This window comes from Mauremys mutica, chromosome 15 (assembly GCF_020497125.1).
Source record: "Mauremys mutica isolate MM-2020 ecotype Southern chromosome 15, ASM2049712v1, whole genome shotgun sequence".
NCBI classification, from domain to species: Eukaryota; Metazoa; Chordata; order Testudines; family Geoemydidae; genus Mauremys; species Mauremys mutica.
Window position 1 is genome coordinate 6,766,205 of NC_059086.1, and position 19,697 is coordinate 6,785,901.

General features: G+C 58.8%; 1 protein-coding gene across 3 annotated transcripts in view; it reads left to right on the forward strand.

The window, feature by feature from the left end:
* Positions 1 to 13,865: 13,865 nt before the first annotated feature.
* MARK4 (microtubule affinity regulating kinase 4) overlaps positions 13,866 to 19,697 on the forward strand; it is a 56,753-nt gene continuing 50,921 nt past the window's right edge. For 2 of the 3 annotated variants that reach the window (XM_044989217.1, XM_044989218.1), the window contains exon 1: positions 13,866 to 14,331. In XM_044989217.1, coding sequence (XP_044845152.1) covers positions 14,281 to 14,331 — 51 coding nt within the window. In that variant the 5' untranslated portion in view covers positions 13,866 to 14,280. The remainder of the gene's footprint in view (positions 14,332 to 19,697) is intronic. The other variant, XM_044989219.1, reaches the window with a different exon arrangement.

A 19,697-nucleotide genomic window follows, 5' to 3' on the forward strand; every position in this document is an offset into this window, starting at 1 on the left:
GTGTCTACACTACCGCATCCCTTCCACCGACCTAAAGGGCTTGTAAAGTTGACGGCCGTAGACCACCTCCACGAGAGGCGTAGTGCTTCAGTAGACATCTGTCAAGGCTAAATCCCCACTCTGAGTGCAGAAGTGGGGCCCACCAGGATTCTAAAAAATGTGCACTGGCCACTCCAGGCTTGTATTAAACGCCCCAGGTTAGAGCTTCTCTCTGACCTTGGCTTGGTAAACGCTGCCACCACCCAAATGCAAGAAAACCCCTTGGACCTAGGAAGGAGCACTTGGGAATTCCTCCCTGTGGGGTATCCTCCAGCCCTTTATCCCCCTCCGGGGAAGAGCAGAGAAAGAAAACAAAGGAAATTAGCTGTTGCTCCCAGCTAATCAAACAACATGCACAAACCTTGTCAGACACCAAAAATCCAATCCTGTTTTTTTAAAAAAAAAAAAGGTAAATTTTATTAAAAATGAAAAAGAAAAAATACATCTGGAACTTAGGCTTTGCTAGATTTTAAAAGAGCAATTCCAAAAAAATTAAGCACCCAAAATAGCTTTCTTGGGGGTTCAGCTTAAAGGTTACAAGCAAACAAAAGCATCTTGGGTTAGTACAGAGGAGACAGGAGAGCCGCAAGCCAAAATAAATAAATAAACCTGATCGCATCTATCTAAATGTTTCCTGCCTTCTAATGATTTCTTCTAGGTATGGAAGGGGTGGAGTGGGGGTGGGGCTGGGGGAGGGGTCTAGCACCCATGGAAAAAGAGGGGAAGTCGGAGCCTATGGGCCCAGGAATCCTCCCTTGAGGTTTCTAAGAAGCTCTCGTGGAGGCACTCTGCAGTCCTTGGCAGAAGGTTTCTGGGAAGGGCTGCCTTATTTCATCCACCACGGTAGGACACTTTCCCGCCCCACTCCAGTATTAACACTTCTGGCATCATTGCAGCACAAGGACCAGGTCTGTACCCAGACTCTTGCAGCTAGGGTGACCAGACAGCAAGCGTGAAAAATCAGGACGGGGGGGGGGGGGGGTAATTGGAGCCTATATAAGAAAAAGACCCAAAATTCGGGACATCTGGTCACCCTACTTGCAGCATCTGCTCCCTTTCCACCTCTGTTACCCTCAGGAGAGTGATATCGCATAAGGTCCCCTGGGGAAAACTTGAAATGCTAGCCTTTAAACCGCAAGCAATTTGATAAACAATCCGCCCCTGTTTGGTGAATTCTGGGTCACGCAACCACGCTTTCCCCAAGCGTTCCCTGGTTGTGGTTGGAAGGGATCACTGTGTATTACAGCCAGCATTTAAAATGTGTGTGTGTGGGTGGCACACAACACTTCCTGTTCATCTCCCTTCCACCCCAATCTGGTGCCACTTTCATAACAATCTAACTCAGGGGTAGGCAACCCTATGGCATGTGTGCCAAAGGCGGCACGAGAGCTGATTTTCAGTGGCACTCACACTGCCCGGGTCCTGGCCAGCGGTCTGGGGGGGTTCTGCATTTTAATTTAATTTTAAATGAAGCTTCTGAAACATTTTGCAACCTTATTTACTTTACATACAACAATAGTTTAGTTCTATATTATAGACTTATAGAAAGAGACCTTCTAAAAACATTAAAATGTATGACTGGCACGTGAAACCTTAAATTAGAGTGAATAAATGAAGACTCGGCACAGCACTTCTGAAAGGTTGCCGACCCCTGATCTAACTGTTTGTGGGGCTTTCCACTGGTGCCTGTCCTCAAGAACCATCCTGGTTGCTATGGGAAAGGAGGTTGTGCTGATGTTGCAACCATTGATCCCAAGGATGTCTTAACAAAAGCTGCAGCAAAAGACCTCCTGCCCCTGCCTCATGGCCTTACTCACCATGGTTGGAGCAGCAAAACAACTCTTGCAGTAGCCAGCAGTTCTGCTTAAGTTGTAGCTTGCAGGGGGTGTGCATTGAGGGGTGTTTCTTTTATAAAAAAGATTTAACCTTGCACCAGACACAATGTATGCACTGTCCATGCTACCCCTATGCTTTGTATTCTCTGCAGCTGAAACCTTGTCCGTTTGTGAGCGTAATAAAAATTAATGGGATTGTGGAGAAAAGGCTCTTTATTCATTCAGCACACAGTGGTTGGTGGGGGTGTAGTTTACAGGGGAGTACATGCAATGAAGGAGACAGCTAGGGTAAGGAACAATGCATATAAGTGTCATTTTACTGTGGGTCATTGATGAAACCAGTTTTCAAAGCCTGACAGAGATGCAGCACACCTTGATGTGCTCTTCTTATTCCCCTGGTGTCTGGCTGCTCAAAATTTGCTGTCAGGTGATCTGCCTCCACCCCTCCGGAAACTTTTCTCCCTTTGTTTCACAGATATTATGGAGCACACAGCAACAACAATGGGGATACTGCATTCACTGAGGTCTAACATAGTAAGCAAACTACGCCAGCGGGCTTTTAAACGTCCAAAGGCACATTCCACCACCATTCTGCACTTGCTCAGCCTATGGCTGAACTGCTCCTTACTGCTAACCAGGCTGCCTGTGTACAGCTTCATGAGCCATGGGAGCAAAGGGTAGGCTGGGTCTCCCAGGATCACGATTGGCATTTCAACATCACCAACGGTTATTTTGCAGTCTGGAAAAAAAGTTCCTGTTTGCACCTTTCTGAGTAGACCAGAGTTCCTAAAGATGCACACATCATGCACCTTTCCCGACCATTCCGTGTTGATGTCAGTGAAATGGCCCCTGTGATCCACTAGCGCTTGCAATACCATTAAGTACCCCTTTCGGTTTATGTACTCTTTGGCAAGGTGGTCTGGTGCCAAGATAGGGAGGTGTGTTCTGTCTATTGCCTCACTGCAGTTAGGGAACCCCATCACAGCAAAACCATCCACTATGTCCTGCACATTTCCCAGAGTCCCTACCCTTCTTAGCAGAAGTTTGATTGCCCTGGCAACTTGGATCACAGCAGACCCCATGGTAGATTTACCCACACCTAATTGGTTCCCCACTGACTGGTAGCAGTCCGGCGTTGCAAGCTTCCACAGAGCTGTTGCCACTCGCTTCTCCACTGCCAGAGCAGCTCTCATTTTAGCATTGCTGCGCTTCAGGGCTGGGGAAAGCTCTTCACACAGTTCCATGAAAGTGACCTTGCGCATTCGAAAGTTCTGCAGCCAGGAGCGCCGGAAGCCTTTTTGGCGCCCTAGGAGGCGGAAGGTCCCGCCCCCAAAATGGCACCCCCAGAGGTGGCAGAAGGTCCCGCCCCCGAAATACCACTGACAACCGCGGCGGCCGGATGTTCAGCCGCTACGGTCGCTGCCCCCCCCAAATGTCAGCACCCTAGGTCGCCTAATGGTTTGCGCCGGCCCTGTCTGCAGCCATGGCTCGTCACCCCATAGCTGCACAACGATGCGGTCCTACCAGTCAGTGCTTGTTTCCTGGGCCCAGAAGCAGCGCTCCATGTCAAGGTGATGCGCGACAGCCGCGACTGTCGCCAGCATCTGCTAATTGCTCCGCTCCATGGCTTCCAGCAGAGCTGCTTGCATGGCGGCTCCTGCTTCAGCTGAGCCAACACTGCAGGATAAGGCACGAGGTGTTTGTAATGCTCACAACAGGATACAGCTGAGCGGGGTCCATGCTTGCCATGCTATGGCATCTGTGCAGGTAACCCAGGCTTAGGAAAAGAGGCGCAAAAAAGGCATGCTTTGTTTGCCATTGATTTCAGGGAGGGAGGGAGGTAAGTGCATCATGGGAGGCTAAAGCCATGTTCCCATAGCCACCCGCACAAGTGTTTTGGTCCCATGAGGCATTGCAAGCCCAACCCAACATCCCACTCGGCTCTATGCACTGTGGGACAGCTACCCCCAGTGCAGCGCTCCATGCGTCGATGCAAGCCCTGCTAGTGAAGATGCGCTCCGCCGACACAATGTGCACAGTGGGGACATGCAAAAATCAACTTGCTTACATTGGAGGCTCAACGGCATCTTCAGTAAAATCGACCCAATTTTGCAGTGTAGACATGACTCTCCCCTAGTGCCATCTTCCCAGCAGGCCAGCCCCACTCTACGACACGCCCCTCCCTCCCCCAGCCCTGCTCCGTGTATGTGGACTCTGTGGGGGCAGGGATTCTCTTGCTCTGGGTCTGGGCAGCACTGGGCTCTGCTCTCTGCAGGGCCTTTGGGTGCTACCGTGATACACCTACTAACACCCATCTCCTCCTTCAAATCCCCCTAGAGCTGCCGCAGAGAGCGGCCCACTAACTCACAGGGCCATCAGGGACCCCAGTGCCTTCCCAGGGGGAAGACCCCAGCTGGGATCCTGGCCCCACAGGAGTCAATGGGAACATGCCAAGGGGGTCAGATTGCACCCCATGTCGAATAGACCATCCCCGTAGCATAGCCCCCGCTCTCCTGGCTGGGACCTGGGGACAACAGCAAGGACGCTGGGGGCGGCCACATGTCACATCAGCGGTGCCGGCCAGAGAATGACTCTCCGGCTCTGGTCATGCACCACAGCCTGCGCCAGAAAATATTTCACCTGCCTCTAGCCCCGCGCTTGGCCAACCCAGGGCAGAGGTTTCCCCAGTCTCAACATACAGACTCCAAGTGGCCAGGGTCACTTGCCCTCCCTGCAAAATATCTGCACCTTGCTTCTCTCCTGAGCTCTTCTTGTGTCAGCTCCAGCCATGGGATCTGGCTCTGTGGGATTAGGGAGCCCACTGAGCTAGAAAACCTCCTCCCCAGGGTGTTGCTGGCAGACCAGACCCAGTCCCCTCCGAACCCTCTCTTGGAGGATCCTAGCTGCCACAACACAGTTGTCCCTCTGGCCCAATAGCTCCAAAAGCCTGGGAGGGATCCATGCCCATCAGGATGGAGCTGGCATCCTAGCAAGGGAGGCCTGTGATGGGGTGGGACTCACCACTGCGGCACCTCCTACTGGCTGCCTTGGGAATTAGCTCTGTGCCCTCTTCTGGTGGTGTCTCACCCACCATCACCTCTGCTCCTGGACCCATGTCACCCCAAATTCATCTTCAGCACACAGCATCCTCTTCAGCACACAACCCTCTGGCTGTGCCACCCTCAGTTCTCCCCCCTTCCAGGGGGAACTGCAGTCCACTGTCCAGCCACTTCCTTCAGTGGCAACCACAGCCAGTTGTCTGGCTACTTCCTCGGCAGCAAGGGGCCAGGGGACCTGCCCCCCCCCACTACTCCAGGTCCCAGCCCAGGAACTCTGTAGATGGCAGCCATGTGCTGTGACTCCTCCAACCTCCCCATACCTTTCCCTGGGCCACTTCCTCATGCCCCTAGCACCTTGCCCTTACCTCAGGGCTTCAGCCTGCCAGTCTTAGCAGCCAGCCAGGAGCTCGCTTTAGCCTCCCTGGTCCCTGCTGGCAGCATACTCTGTCCAGGGTACTGGGACTCCTGCCTCTTGCTAGGAGCCTGATCTTCTCCCCTGAAGCTCCAGTCAGCTACTGACTTCTGCTCTGCCCAGCACTTCTTATATGAGCCTGCTGGGCTATGATTGGCTGCTCCTTGCAGCCCCTCTCTAATTGGCTGCCGATTAACCCCTTATGGGCCAGTGTGGGGCAGATGCCCCATCACAAGGCCACGTGCTCTTTCTGAGGCAGTCAGACGGTCTGAGACTGACTGCGGCTCAATCACAAGCCCATGGGCTGGAGGCAGGATCGCTGGGGGCTGCTCTGGCCTGGGGAGTCCGAATGGTCCCTCTCCAGAGACCCCTGTGGTGCAGCGGAGCAGCCCAGGGCGGGGGAGGCTGTTTGTCAGGCAGAGAGCTGGCCTGTCTGGTCCCTGCTGAGGCCCCACTGCAATGTGTGCTACATGCGCTGTCTGCAACTACATGTACCATGCACCTCTCAGGGAGCAGACCCGAACCTGGTAAACAGACACTACCCCTGTGGCCGCTTCTGCTCATCAACCCGCTCAGTGCCAGTCATTGCAAGCCAGCCACTAGAGGGCAGCAACACCCACAAACACATGTACACACACTCACAGGAGAGGGAGGTTTGTGCCTCACTCAATCCCTCTCCCCCGCAGCTCAGCTGAGGGGGGGGGGGGAGCCCAGAGCCGCCTGCTGGGTGCAGGGGACCTGTGCACCACCTCAGCCCCAGCAGGGGAGGGAATGAAGTCAGAGTGCCCCACCCCCCCACAGAGACATGCCAGGAAGCCCCCAGCCCCAGCACAACTCAGCAAGGGGAGGGGCAGCAGGCCTCTCTTCAGAGCGGTGCCAATTGCTGCGGTTTGCAAACATGGCATGTACTTTGCACGGACCTCTCTGTGCATGTGCATGGCTGTGCTTGGGTCAGAAAGTGTGTGAGCACGAGTCCGTCCACCTGGGAGAGTGCGCGTGTACATGTGATTGTGCATTTGTATCAGGGGAGCTTGGGTTTGCTGGGTTACATTTGCACAGAATTTAAAGCTGGATGGGCCTGAGACCATCTAGCCCGGCCTCCTGCGTAACATAGGGCATTACATCTCACCCGGCCCCTCTGTACTGGGCCCAATCACTCGGGCTTGGCTGAAGCGTCTTCCTCAAAGGAGCCAGACTGGCCTGGCAGCATCCGGAGATGGAACCTCCACTGGGCTAATCCCCCTCCCTGGTGAACATATGGGCCTTATTGCCAGTGGGAACGTGTCTGGCTGCAGCCCCTGGCCCTGGGCTCTTGTCCTACCTCGACTGGGTCAAAGAGTGCAGTGGTGCCCAGTGTTTTCTGCCCACACGTGCCTGTGCTGGGCAGCCAGTTACATGCCTGTGCCTGTGCCGTGTGGCCGATCACACGTGTGCCTGTGCTGCATGGCCAGTTACACGCATGTGCCTGTGCCATGTGGCCGATCACACGTGTGCCTGTGCCATGTGAACAGTTACATGCATGTTCATGTGCTGTGTGGCCAGTTACACACATGTGCCTGTGCCGTGTGTGTGGCTGATCACATGGGTGTGCCCATGCTGCGTGGCCAATCCCACGGGTGCCTGTGCTGTGTGGCCAGTTACATGCATGTGCCAGTGCCGCATGCCAATCACACGCGGATGTGGGCATGTGTGTGCAGGCCACATGCCTGCAGAGGATCCTGCGCTCCCGCTGCCACCCGGGTGCAGCCCGAGGCCGCCGCAGGCTCTCAGGCCTCGCTCCCCCGTCCCCGAGCTACCCCTCGCCGGCCGGGGGAGGAGCTACTCCCTAGCCCCCGGGCAGCGAAGGGTTAACGCCCTGCGGTTCCACGGGCTTGGCGCTGGCGATTGGCTGCTGCGCCAGCCAATGGCGAGTGAGCAGCCCCACCCCGGGGCTGATGGACAGGCCTTGTCTCTATGCCTCGCCGCAGCCAATCGCGGCCGCGCTGTGCTGCCGCCGTCAGCTCCGCCCCCCTTGCAGGGAGCCCCGCCCCCAGACCCGCACCGAATCGGCTCCGCCCCAATCCCCGCCCACCCTGACATGAGCCCCGCCCCCAGCTCCCGTCTGTGGTCCCAGCTCCGCCCCTGTCCCTCACCCCTGGAGGCAGCCCCCACACCCAGCATCCTTCTGTGCCCCCAGCCCCCTGCCCCAGCTCCCCATCTGTGTCCCCCAGGCCAGGCCCCCAGCTCCCACTCCTGGAGGGAGCTCCAGCCCCAGGCTTCGTCCACGCCCTGCCCCCCATGTGGGGCAGGGTCTCACTGACCCCCTCTGAGCAGCCCCGACACACTTGGGTGCAGCCTGGGGAGTGCAAGCCCCATTGCCTGCCCCAGGGTCTGACACCACCCTGCTCCCTGCTGGGGGGAGCGGGGAGCGCAGCCCTTGTAGTGTTCCAAACAGGGGCGGCTCCAGGCCCCAGCATGCCGCAGGGGGCGCTCTGCCGGTCCCCAAAAGGGCGGCAGGCGGCTCCGGTGGACCTCCCGCAGACATGCCTGCGGAGGGTCCGCTGGTCCCGTGGCTTCGGTGGAGCATCCGCAGGCACGCCTGCAGGAGGTCACCGGAGCTGCGGGACCAGCGACCGGCAGAGCGCCCCCCGCGGCGTGCCGCCGTGCTTGGGGCGGCGAAATGGCTAGAGCCGCCCCTGGTTCCAAAGAGCAGGACCCTGCCATCCAGCTCACTCAGGGCTTCCTGAGAGAGGTGACTCTCCATCCTGATGTCCGATCACAGCCAAGTAGTATCCCCCCCCCCACCACTGCCTTCCCCACACAGGCATGGCCCTTCCCCCCCCTCCTCCCCCACCCAGGCCGGAGCCCTGCAGTCAACCCCTGCACAGGCACATCCCCCATCCCCCCAATCGCAGGCATGAGGCACAGGCCCCCACTCCGTTTTGCTCAGCCCAGAGCAAAGAACAATATAAACTGCTCTCCCCGAAACAACCCCCCAGGGTCGCAGCCTGAGCGAAGCACATCCCAAAAGGCCCCCTTCTTCCCTCTCTGTTGGTTTCCCTGTATACCCCACCTCCTGTCACTGCACCCCTGCCAGCCTCCCGCATTTATACCACACCCTCACCTCCTTGGAATCCTCAAGGTCATGGGGTGGGGGGGACACAGCATGGGGCATGGACATGTAGGCAGCACCATGGTGGAGGCTAGCCAGCAACCAGACCTGGAGCAGAGCCCTCCTCATCCACCCTGCGCCCATGGCACTGAGGGAGCTGGCAACAGGCTCTGCTAGCCAAGCTGGCCACGGCCGGAATAGCAGGGAGGCTGGAGCTCAGGCATCAGGAAGAATCGTCTGGCTGGAGTGCAGCATCATGCCACCAGCTGTGCGGACGTCACCGCCCCTGAACCAGCGCAGGGAAGGATGGGCCAACAGGCCTGGTCCCGTCCAGCAAACTGCACTCCCACGCTGTGTGGTCAGTGGGCCTCCATCCTGCTGGAAAGGGAGATAGGGAGAGTGCTCCCCCACCTTCTCCAGTTTGTTTCCCAGCTGGACTGGAACCCAAGCCCAGGCCCCCCAAACATGCCACCAGAAGGGAGGGCAAGCCAGGCCAGTGCCAGTTACACACAAGGCTTGCTCCAAGCCCTCACACATGGCAGCAGCTGGCAGCACCCTCCTGAGATCACTTGCCTTTCCCCACAATCCCCAGGACGTGCCCCAGAATGCAGCCCAGCTGCCAGGCCCCTGGCACAGCCCCAGCTCCAGCATCTTCGCCCTTTGAAGGGAAGCTGAAGCCCCTTGCAGGCAAACAAGGACAGATCCAGAGTCTCAGGTCAGAAGCGAGCACTGTGAGCCGCTCATCCGCCCTCCTGCATGACACAGGCCATTGGCCTGCCCTGAAGGAACCCCTGTTTGAACTACAGAATATCCCCTCTCAGTTTAAAACTTGTCAGGGAAGGAGAATCCACCACGACCCTTGGTTAATTCCCCTCCCTGGTAAAAACACAGGCCTAATTTCCAACCTGAATTCATCTGGCTTCAATTTCCAGCCACCAGATCATGTTAGGCTGTTGTCTGCTAGACTGACGAGCCCATTATCAAACATTTCTTCCCCTTACAGGCTGTGCTCAAATCTCTCCAAAACCTGCTCTTTGTTAAGATCAGTCTGTCGCTATAAGGCAGGTTTTCTGATTGTTCAGTCATTCTTCAGGCTCTTCCGGGGGCACCAGAGCTGGATCCAGGATCCCAACAGTGGTTGCACCAATGCCAAATAGAAAGGTAAACTCACCTCTCTGCTCCTACTTGACACATCCTGTTTGTGCATCCCAAGATTGCTTTAGCCCCTTTGGCCGCAGCATCACAGGGGGAGCTCGTGTTCAGATGATTATCCACCACGGGCCCCAAGCTTTTTTCAGCATCGCAGATTCCCAGGATAGAGTGCCCCCTCCTGTAAGTATGGCCTGCATTGTTTGTTCTTAGATATATTTTTAAAAGGGTTAAAAAAAGGTGAGACACACTGGGGTGCAGACCTTGTAAAGCAGAAAATCCTCACAGGGTTGTAACGATGGGCTCGCCAGACCAGAATGACTTTATTAAAACACATGTTGTTTGCTTGTGCCCAGTTTTCCAAGTGACCCAGACCACTCTGTCAGTGACCTGTCTGTCCTTATCATTATTCACCTCTCCTGCAAGTTCTGGGCCATCTGCAAATGTCACCAGTGGTGATTTGATGTTTTATAATGATAGGAGATATACCAATCTCCTAGAACTGGAAGGGACCTTGGGTCATTGAGTCCAGCCCCCTGCCTTCACTAGCAGGACCAAGTACTGATTTTTGCCCCCAGATCCCTAAGTGGCCCCCTCAAGGATTGAGCTCACAACCCTGGGTTTAGCAGACCAATGCTCAAACCACTGAGCTATCCCTCCCCTTCCAGGTCATTGAGAAAAACATTAAACAGCGCAGGGCCAAGAACCAATTCCTGCTGCAGGACCCTGCTGGAAACAGACCCTCTCGGTGATGAGTCCCCGGTTCCAGGGGCACATTGAGACCTCTCCGTTAGCCCAGTTTGAATCCATTTAACTTGTGCCATGTTAATGACACGGTCCCGTCCTGCGCCAGGAGGCAAAGACTGTTTCCGCCCACACCCCCATTAGCTCGGCAGGGTTTCTCCCTCCAGAGGAGCCTCCACCCAGACCGCGCCCCTTCTTCCTCCAGGAGAGGCACCAGTCTCACCCGCTCTTCCGCTGCAGGCCGCCCCCTCTTGGCAACCCAGCTGCTCTGTCTCCTGTGCCTGCCCCAGGGGGAGAAGAGACTCCAGCCTGGCATGGATGCCATGACTCTCTGACCCAGCCACCTGGGGGGGGCAATGTACCCCGGCACACCCTGGTTTCCGTGCCTGTGGGGACACAGCGCTGACATTGTCCCTGGCAGTATCAGAGGAGGCGGGGAAGGAGGGAGTGGCTGGATCTGAGAAGGCTGCTCTGGAAAGGCGCTGATCTCTCCTCCTGCCTCCCCAATGCAGCAGATTGGCATGTTGTGGCACTGCCCTCTGCTGCCAGGTCCCTGCAGTTAGAGCTGCACCCTGGGGAGGCCATCATGTGGGGGGGGGGGCTGCTTTTGATGCCTGGTGTTTGCAGTTGGCTGCATTTGGGGGAGGAGTACTGTTATGATGCACATCTGTCTGTCTGTCAGCATCTGTCTGTCACCAGACACACCACCCCATCCAGCTACTGCTATCTGCGTACTGCCATGTATCCTGTCTCTCACGGTCCTGCTTAGAGCCTGGGATATACTCTGTCATGCTCATCTATACACCCCCCATCCATTCCTAATTCCCCATCCACCCCTATATACTCCTATCCATCCCTGTACACACCCTTCTATCCATCCATCCATCCATCCCCACCTCTATACACCCCCCATCCATTCCCAATTCCCCATCCACCCCTATATACTCCTATCCATCCATCTACCCTGTACACATCCTTCTATCCATCCATCCATCCATCCCCACCTCTATACACCCCCCATCCATTCCCAATTCCCCATCCACCCCTATATACTCCTATCCATCCATCTATCCCTGTACACATCCTTCTATCCATCCATCCATCCATCCCCACCTCTATACACCCCCCATCCATTCCCAATTCCCCATCCACCCCTATATACTCCTATCCATCCATCTATCCCTGTACACATCCTTCTATCCATCCATCCATCCATCCCCACCTCTATACACCCCCCCATCCATTCCCAATTCCCCATCCACCCCTATACACTCCTATCCATCCATCCATCCCTGTACACACCCTTCTATCCATCCATCCATCCCTACCTCTATACACTCCACATCCACCCCCAATTTCCATCCACCCCATCCATCCCCTCCATCCATCCCCATCTACCCCTCCACCCTATCCATTCACCCATCCCCATTCACACCCCACCCTATCCATCCCCATGCACCCCCACTTCTATATACCTCTATATACCCCCATCAACCCCTATCCAACCCCTCCATCCGTCCCCATCCACTCCTCCATCCCATCCATCCATCCACCCACCCACCCCCATTCATTCTCACCTCTATATAACCCCCTTCAACCCCCATCCACCTCTATACACCCTCATCCACCCACCCTGTCCAGCTACTACTATCTGTGTATCGCCCTGTGTCCTCTCTAGAACCGTCCTGGTCAGAGCGTGGGATATACTCCGTCATGCTTATCTATCCATCCCCCATCCATCCTCCATCTATCCATCCCCATCCACCCCCAATCCATCTCCATCCCCACCCCTATACACCTCCATCCACCCCATAACCCCCCATCCATCCATTCATAGACCCCATCCACCCATCACCATCCACTCCATACACCCCCTTCCATCCATCCATCCATCCACCTACCCCATCCACACCCCACCCTATACACCCCCCATCCATCCCTCCACCCCATCCACCCATCCACAACCCACCCCTATACACATCCATCCCTCCAGCCCATCCACCCCCCATCCATCCCCACCTCTATACAACCCCTATCCACCCCATCCCTCCCTATCCACCCCACCTCTATATACCCCCCATCCATCCACATCCACCCTATCCATTCACCCACCCATCCATCCCCATGCACCCCCACCTCTATATACCCCCATCAACCCCTATCCAATCCCTCCATCCATCTCCATCCACTCCTCCATCCCATCCATGCACCCACCCCCATTCACCCTCACCTCTATATACCCCACATCAACCCCCATCCAACTCTATACACCCTCATCCACCGACCATGTCCAGCTACTGCTATCCGTGTATCGCCATGTGTCTTCTCTGGAACCATCCTGGTCAGAGCCTGGGATATACTCCGCCATGCTCATCTGTACATCCCCCCATCCATCCTCCATCCATCCATCCCCATCCACCCCCACCTCTATACACCCTCATCCATCCCATTCCTCCTATACACCTCCCATCCATCCATCCACCCACCCTCATCCCACCCCATACACCCCACCCCTATACACCTCCATCCACCCCATAAACCCCCCATCCATCCACCACATCCACCCCCTTTCATCCATCCATCCACCCACCCCATCCACACCCCACTCTATACACCCCCATCCATCCACCCAACCCATCCCCACCTCACCCATCTCTCTACCCCATCCATCCACCCCATCCACCCCCCATCCATCCCTCCACCCCATCTACCACTATACATCCCCATCCACCCCACCCATCCCCACGCACCCCTATACACCCCATCCATTCACCCACCCCACACACCCCCTCATCCATCCTTCCACCCCATCCCCCCTATACATCCCCATCCACAACCCACCCTATACACCTCTCTACCCCATCCACCCTTATACACCCCCTCATCCATCCCTCCACTCCCATCCATCCACACCCCCACTGCTATACAGCCCCATCTACCCACCCACCCCCTCCATCCATCACCATCCACCCCCTCCACTCTCCATCCCATCCATCCACATACACCACCCCAACACACTCCCCTCCATCCACCCACCACCCCCATCCACACCCTCATCCCTATACCTCCCATCCATCCACCCCCATCCATCCCTCCCTCACCATCCACTCCTATACACCCGTCCATCCACCCACCACCCCATCCCTACACACACCCCATCCATCCCTCTACCCTATACATTCCCACGCATCCCTCCACATCCCTCCACCCTCATCCCTATACCCCCATCCACCCACCCCCACACTATGGACTCACCCCCCCCCCACTCTGCCCCCCGTAAGCATCCCAGTGCTTTGTACTGCACCCCACTCCGGGTCCCGCGCTGCCCTACGCCCGGGGGGGGGGCAGTGGGATAGGCCGGTGACACGGAGCCCTGCGGCCGCCGGGGGGTCGAAACCCGGGGGGGGGGCGGGCTCCAGCCCCCCATCATCCCCGCGGGGCGCGCCGCCTGCGCCTTTAAGAGGCGGGGGGAGGGGTGGCCCCCGCCCAGCCCCGCTCGCTCCCTGACGTCGGTTCCTTCCCTTTCTCTCGCTGTTTTGCAGCCGCCCCGGCCAGGCGGGGACCCCGCTCGCTCGCCCGCCCGCCCCGATGGTTCCGCGCTGCCCGGCCAGGGCCGTTCCCGGCAGCCGCGGCTGGTGAGCGCCCGGCGGGCCCGGAGCAGGAGCGGGATGGCCGGAGCCCGCGGCTGGCTCTAGGGGCTCGGCTCCTATTGCACCAGCCGCCCCCTCCCCCCCCGCCAGGCTCCAGCATCCCCCCCGCGGGCGGCGCCCCGGAGCCGCGGCCGCCCCTGCCCTTTGTGCGCGGGCGAGGGGCGCCCGGAGCCGGGCTCCCCGGGGTGGGACCCCCCGGCGCTGCAGCCCATCCCCCCTGCGGGGCCATGAGCGCCCCCTTGTAGCCGCGGAGCCGCGCGGGTCCCCCCCGGCCAGCCCCCGCGCCCGGCGCCCGGGGAAGATGTCTTCGCGCACCGCCCTGGCGTCTGGCAACGAGCGGAACTCGGACGCGGTGAGTCCCGGGGCCCTTTGTCCCCTGCGCTGCCCCTGCCCCTGGCCGGAGCCAGGCCCCGCGGGTGGGGCGGGCGGCGCACAATGGACGGAGCCGCCGGGCAGCGCCCGGGATCGATTCGCCTCCCACCCCCTGGCCCGAGCTTGGCGAGCCGGGTGGGGCCGGGGCCGCCCCTGCGCTGGGCTGGCCGGGGAGGGGGCAGATCGTGTGTGCGAGGGAGCGGGGCGGGCTGGGAACGTCTCCCCAGCCCCCGATGCAGAGAGCCGGGGTGGAGCGGGGCCCAGCCCCCGATGCAGAGAGCCGGGGCCCCCAGCTGCGCCCACCTGCAGCAGGGTGCTTCTGCAAAGGCTCAGCCGGCGGGCCCTTGCAGGGAGGGCGAGCCCAGCGTTGGGGCCATTCCCCCAGCCTCGCTGGCTCCCACCCAGCCCACAGCTGGGAGCGAACAGAGGGGTCGGGTCCCGGAGCCCGCCCCAGCTGAGGAGTGTTATGCTGGGCTGGGGGCGCGGGGAGCTGGCAGTGCCTGCATCCTGGGTGGGCTGCTAAGGTCAGCAATGACATTTGCCTCGGTGAGGGGGCACGTGGTGTCTCCGTGGGAAGGGAGGGGGGCTACCACATTGGGGGGGCGAGGACTCTGCATTGGCTCAGCTTGGGCCTTAGCTTGCTGCAGCAGGGACGGGCCAGGAGGCCTTTGTTGAGTTGGGGGGATGTGGAAGCAGTGAAGGAGGTTGTGGTTTGGGCCTGAATGTCCCCCTGCGGTGTGGAGCTAGAGGAGAAGGGGAACGACCTCCTAGGGCATGGTGAGACCTGCGGACCGTCAACCACACGCGTGCACACTCACCACCCCTCCCTGACACACACACCAAGGCACATATCACACACTGGGAGCTGCAGACCCCCAGCCTCACACGCTCCTCACACTCGCAGACACAACCCCGCACTGGCATCTTCCTAGGAGCCAGGCGGGCCCTGCCCATGGACTCCCATGTCCTCTGCCTTGCACCCTGCCCGGGAGGAGGAGAGTCCGTGTGCGCCGGCGTTCCTGCTGGCACAGTGACATTGCCACCTGTGTGTCCTTGCCATGGACTCTCCAGAGCCGCTCTGCCCTGCGCTGGCTGTACTTTACAGGGAAAAGTAGTTCCTTAGCAACTAAGGTGGCATTTCCTGGCACCGCCAGCCCCCCTCTCTGCCTGGCTCCCTCCCTGGCCTGACACACCAGTCTCAGACACAGGGTGGCAAATGCAAAGTTTCCCTTGGAATTGCCCATGTGCTTGGCTTGGGTGGCACCAGGATCTCCGAGCAGGGCTGCTTCGTGACATAGGAGCCCTAGGGGAAGGCGCCTGGAGTGGCCTCCTCCTCGCTGAGATGAGCCATGTCCCTCCCCCTGCCAGCCTGGCCCAAGCCATCTGTCTGTGGAGGCTGGTGCTCTGCTCCCACCATGGCCTCTGCTGGATGCTCCCAGCATGCACTTGGCCTGATGTGGGATGCAGATACCCTGGAGCGCGAGTCAATGAGCCTCTCTCCTCTCCTCGCCTGCGTGGCTCCAATGCTCCTGCTGCTGCGTGTGTGACATTGGGCAGCCCTCTCCGAGCCTGGCCTGGCCTACTGGGAGCCCGATCTCCTGCCGGCCCCTTCTCCTGACCCCTATGCGGTGGGACAGTTCAGTCCTGGCAACAGCCCAGCGTGCACTGAGACCCAGACATGCCGGGGCACCCGCTCCCTCCTCCTGTGGCCGCCGGAGATGGGGGTGGACAGCAAAGCCAGCGTGGGCCCCGTGCTGCTGTCAGCCCTCAGGAGGGAACCTTCTCTGGGGAGATGGCCCTTGGGCCTTGCCAGTCAAAGAGCAGGGTAACTAGCTTAGTCCCATTGCACCCAGCAAAGGGGAGTGAAGTGGCTCTCTTGCATGGGGGAAACTGAGGCACAGAGGGGCAGTGACTCGGTCAGGCAGTGAGTCAGACCGAGCTGGGGATAGGAGTCCTGACACTCTGTCTCCCCCTGCTGTACCTCACTAGCCCCCACTCTCCTCCTAGAGCCAAGGATTGAACTCTGGAGTCTTGATTCCTCCGAGTCTCAGCCACCAGACTCCACTCCTTCAGGACTCCTGGGTTCTGTTCCCAGCTCTGTGACACCCCAGCTCCACCCCACTCCTCTTGCAGAGCTGGGGTTAGAACCCAGGAGTCCTGCCCCCCCCCCCCCAAAAATCTTTGACTACATCCTTCACTGCTGGGGTGGGTCATCTTGCATCACCAGCAAACTCTGGTGCTGAGTGAGCAGGAGTCCCTAAATCCCTTCCCTCACCAGTGACCCCGCCTGCCTCCCTGTCCCTGGGAGATGGAGCAGCTTGTCCTGCTTTGGGGAAGTGGCTTTCTGAGATTGCAACAACCTCCGTCATTTCCCTTCGCGTCCCTCCCGCCCCAGTCCGCTGCCCAGCCAGGGCATGGGTGTCAGGGCAGTGAGAGGGTTTGCTCCAGGGAATACCCTTGCCCTGCCCCTTCTGAGTACACAGGCCTGCTGGGAATCCAGCTCCGTGGCCTGAGGACTCCAAACCCACTGCCTTGGTGACCCAAGGCCCTGTGCTCCCCTCCTGGGGGGTGGGGGGTGGTGCTGCAGGGGCCTCCCCAGGGAGCCGGGCTGCTGCTGCTGGCCAGGCATCAACCCAGAGCGCTGGGCTCCCTCCACCCCACTGAAGGCTTTGGGGTCAGCACCATGCAGCAGCCAGCCCCTCCCTGGGGGCTAAGCAAGCCCCACCTCAGGCTTTGGGAGTGCCCTGTCCTGAAGAGCTCTCAGAAGAGGGGTTTCCCAGCCCCCAGGGCAGGCCCTGCCCCCATTGGCACCCGGTCTTCCCTCCCCCTTCTCCTTTTGGTCCCATTCCCCCAGTCGTAGAAATGTCAGGCTGGAAGGGACCTCGAGAAGTCATCTACTCCAGCCCCTGCAATGAGGCTGGACCTAGTCACCCTAGACCACCCTGCCAGGGCTTTGTCCCTCCCATGGTGGGGTTTTTCACCCCCTCCCTACACAACCTAGCCCAGACCTTAACTCCCCTTCCATAGTAGGAAGGTTTGGCCTAATCTCGAACCTAGAGCCCCCTTGCTGCAGCGTAAGCCTGTTACTTGGCCTACCGTCCGTAGAGCCCTCCCCAGGACCGAGCAGAGCGGGACAATTACTTCTTGTGTCTTACCTACGTCACTCCTGGTACTGCACCCAGAATGAGAATTGCCCTTTTTGCAGCTGCATCCCGTTGTCGACTCCTATTCAGTTTGTGATCCACTAGAACCCGGATCCTGTCCAGCAGCTCTGCCACCGAGCCAGCCAGGCCCCGCTTTGTACTTGGGCGTTTGATTTTTTTCCTTCCTAAGGGAAGTAGTTTGCAGTTGTCTTTAATAAACGTCAGAATTCAGACCAATTCTCCAGTTTGCTTTGAATTCTGATCCTGGCCTTCCAAGCACTTCCTGCCCTCCTAGCTGGGTGGCCTCCGCAGAGTTTATAGCCCTTTGCTCCATGCCATTATCCAAGTCATCCCTGAAAATATTGACTGACCCTGGGGGACCCCACTAGAGACCACTGCCCAGTGAGCATGCCCCTGTGTTTGGTCTTTCAGCCAGCTGTGCACCCACCAGACAGTAATTTCATTCTAGACCACTGTGCCCAGGACAGGGTTCTCAACCTGTGGTCCAAGGAGCCCAGGGGGTCCCCCAGGCTGTGCCTTGGATCTGTACTTCCCTTTGAAATCTTTTAGTGGTGTGCAAATGCCAAGAGGTGGAAAACCACTTGCTTATGAGACTGCTGTAGAGAAGATTAGGTTGGCTTAGAGGGCTCCCTTCCAAGCTGTGAGCCCATGCCAGCCTGCTTAGCTTGAGCACAGGAGTGACTCTTCACCTGAGGTGCTAGGCTCATGTGGCAGGGTGATGGAATGGCCTGCAGTGGTGCAGGCAGTGCCTAGCTGGAGAGTGGCCCAGCAAGGCCATGGCATCTCTAGCCCCAAAGGCCTTCCCAAGCAGTCTCTGTCCAGGTCAAAGGGAGAGGAAGCTGCTGTGGGAGGCCGTGGGCTTAGTGCCGAGGGCATGGGGCACCTCACTCCCCTTGCTGACATCTTGCCACCATGGGGGCAGTGGGGTGGGCAAGGCGCAAACCCCGTTCATCCCTGCCTAGGGGGCCATGCCCTCTCCGGGACGTGCTGCCACTCCACACTCGGCCCCTGCACCGTTGACATGATGCCTGGCACAGCCCCATGGCCTCGGCTGCCCTTGTGGTGGGACGCAGGTCACTGCACAGCAATTCCAGTGCATTATGTATGGACTCAGGCCACCTGGGGTGCTGGGCTCCCCCTTCCCCTGCCTGAGTGGTTGTGCTTGGCATCCCAGAATGCACTGCTGCCTGCCTCCCATGCGTCACTGCCCCCCTGCTAAGGGTCAGGGACTGGGCCTGGAACCCTTGCTCCCATCGCCCTCCTGCTGGGCTCCAGGTCCCACAAGTGGGTGCAGCTGGTGCACCCTAGGGACTGGCTGGGTGATGCTGCTGCCCAGAGCTATTTCTGCAGCTCACGCCACCAGTGAAATGGAGCAGGGCGTCTGTCTAGTTCCCAGTGTGGTTTTCTGACCATGTCACCAATAGGTTTGGTACTGGTGGGCATCTCTGCCTTAACTGGCCTGGCAGACTGAAGGCCTCCGGAGAGCTGTGTGGCTGGGGGAGCCAGGGTAGGGATAGCAGGGAGCTATGGGAAGGGGTTAAGAGGTACTGGCAGTGCTGAGGGTGGGGTGGATTCCAAGGCTGGGAGAGTAGGGGGCTGCAGGTCAGGTTTGAGGGGCACTGGCAAAGCTGGGGGGTGGAGGGGGATGGATTCCTGGCCTGGGATAGCAGGGGGCTGGGGGTCAGAGTTGAGGGGCATAAGGGGAGCTGTGGGGCTCAGGGGTCCAGGTCTGGGGCCCCGGGGGCTACAGGAGATTGTTCAGGCCAGCCAGGAGGTTCCTGAGTGGCTGCCATGGGTTGTGGGGTTGGGATGCTGTCAGGTCAGAGCAGGGCCCGAGGCCAAACTCTTCCGGAAGTAGCCAGTGAGTGAGGGGCTGTTTGTGGGGTGGGCATGAGGGGCCTGGGGCCCTGCCTTCAGAAGGGCTGTGGGGCTCCCAGAAACGGAGCCACCGAAGTCTGTTAACACGTCTACAAATCTTGGCCTGAGGCTCTATGGCTGGGCCCTGGCCCATGAGCACCCCCTGCTGGAGGCCTGGGGTGGGACCAGCCCCGGTGCTGCAGTGGAGGTGGTCGGAGTGCGGGGGCCACGTTGCTGCGCCCGAGGGGAAGTGCTGCCTGTGAGGACAGCACAGCCTGTGGGGCTCAGCACAGTGTGCCCTCTGAGCCCCACCCGGCTGGGTCAA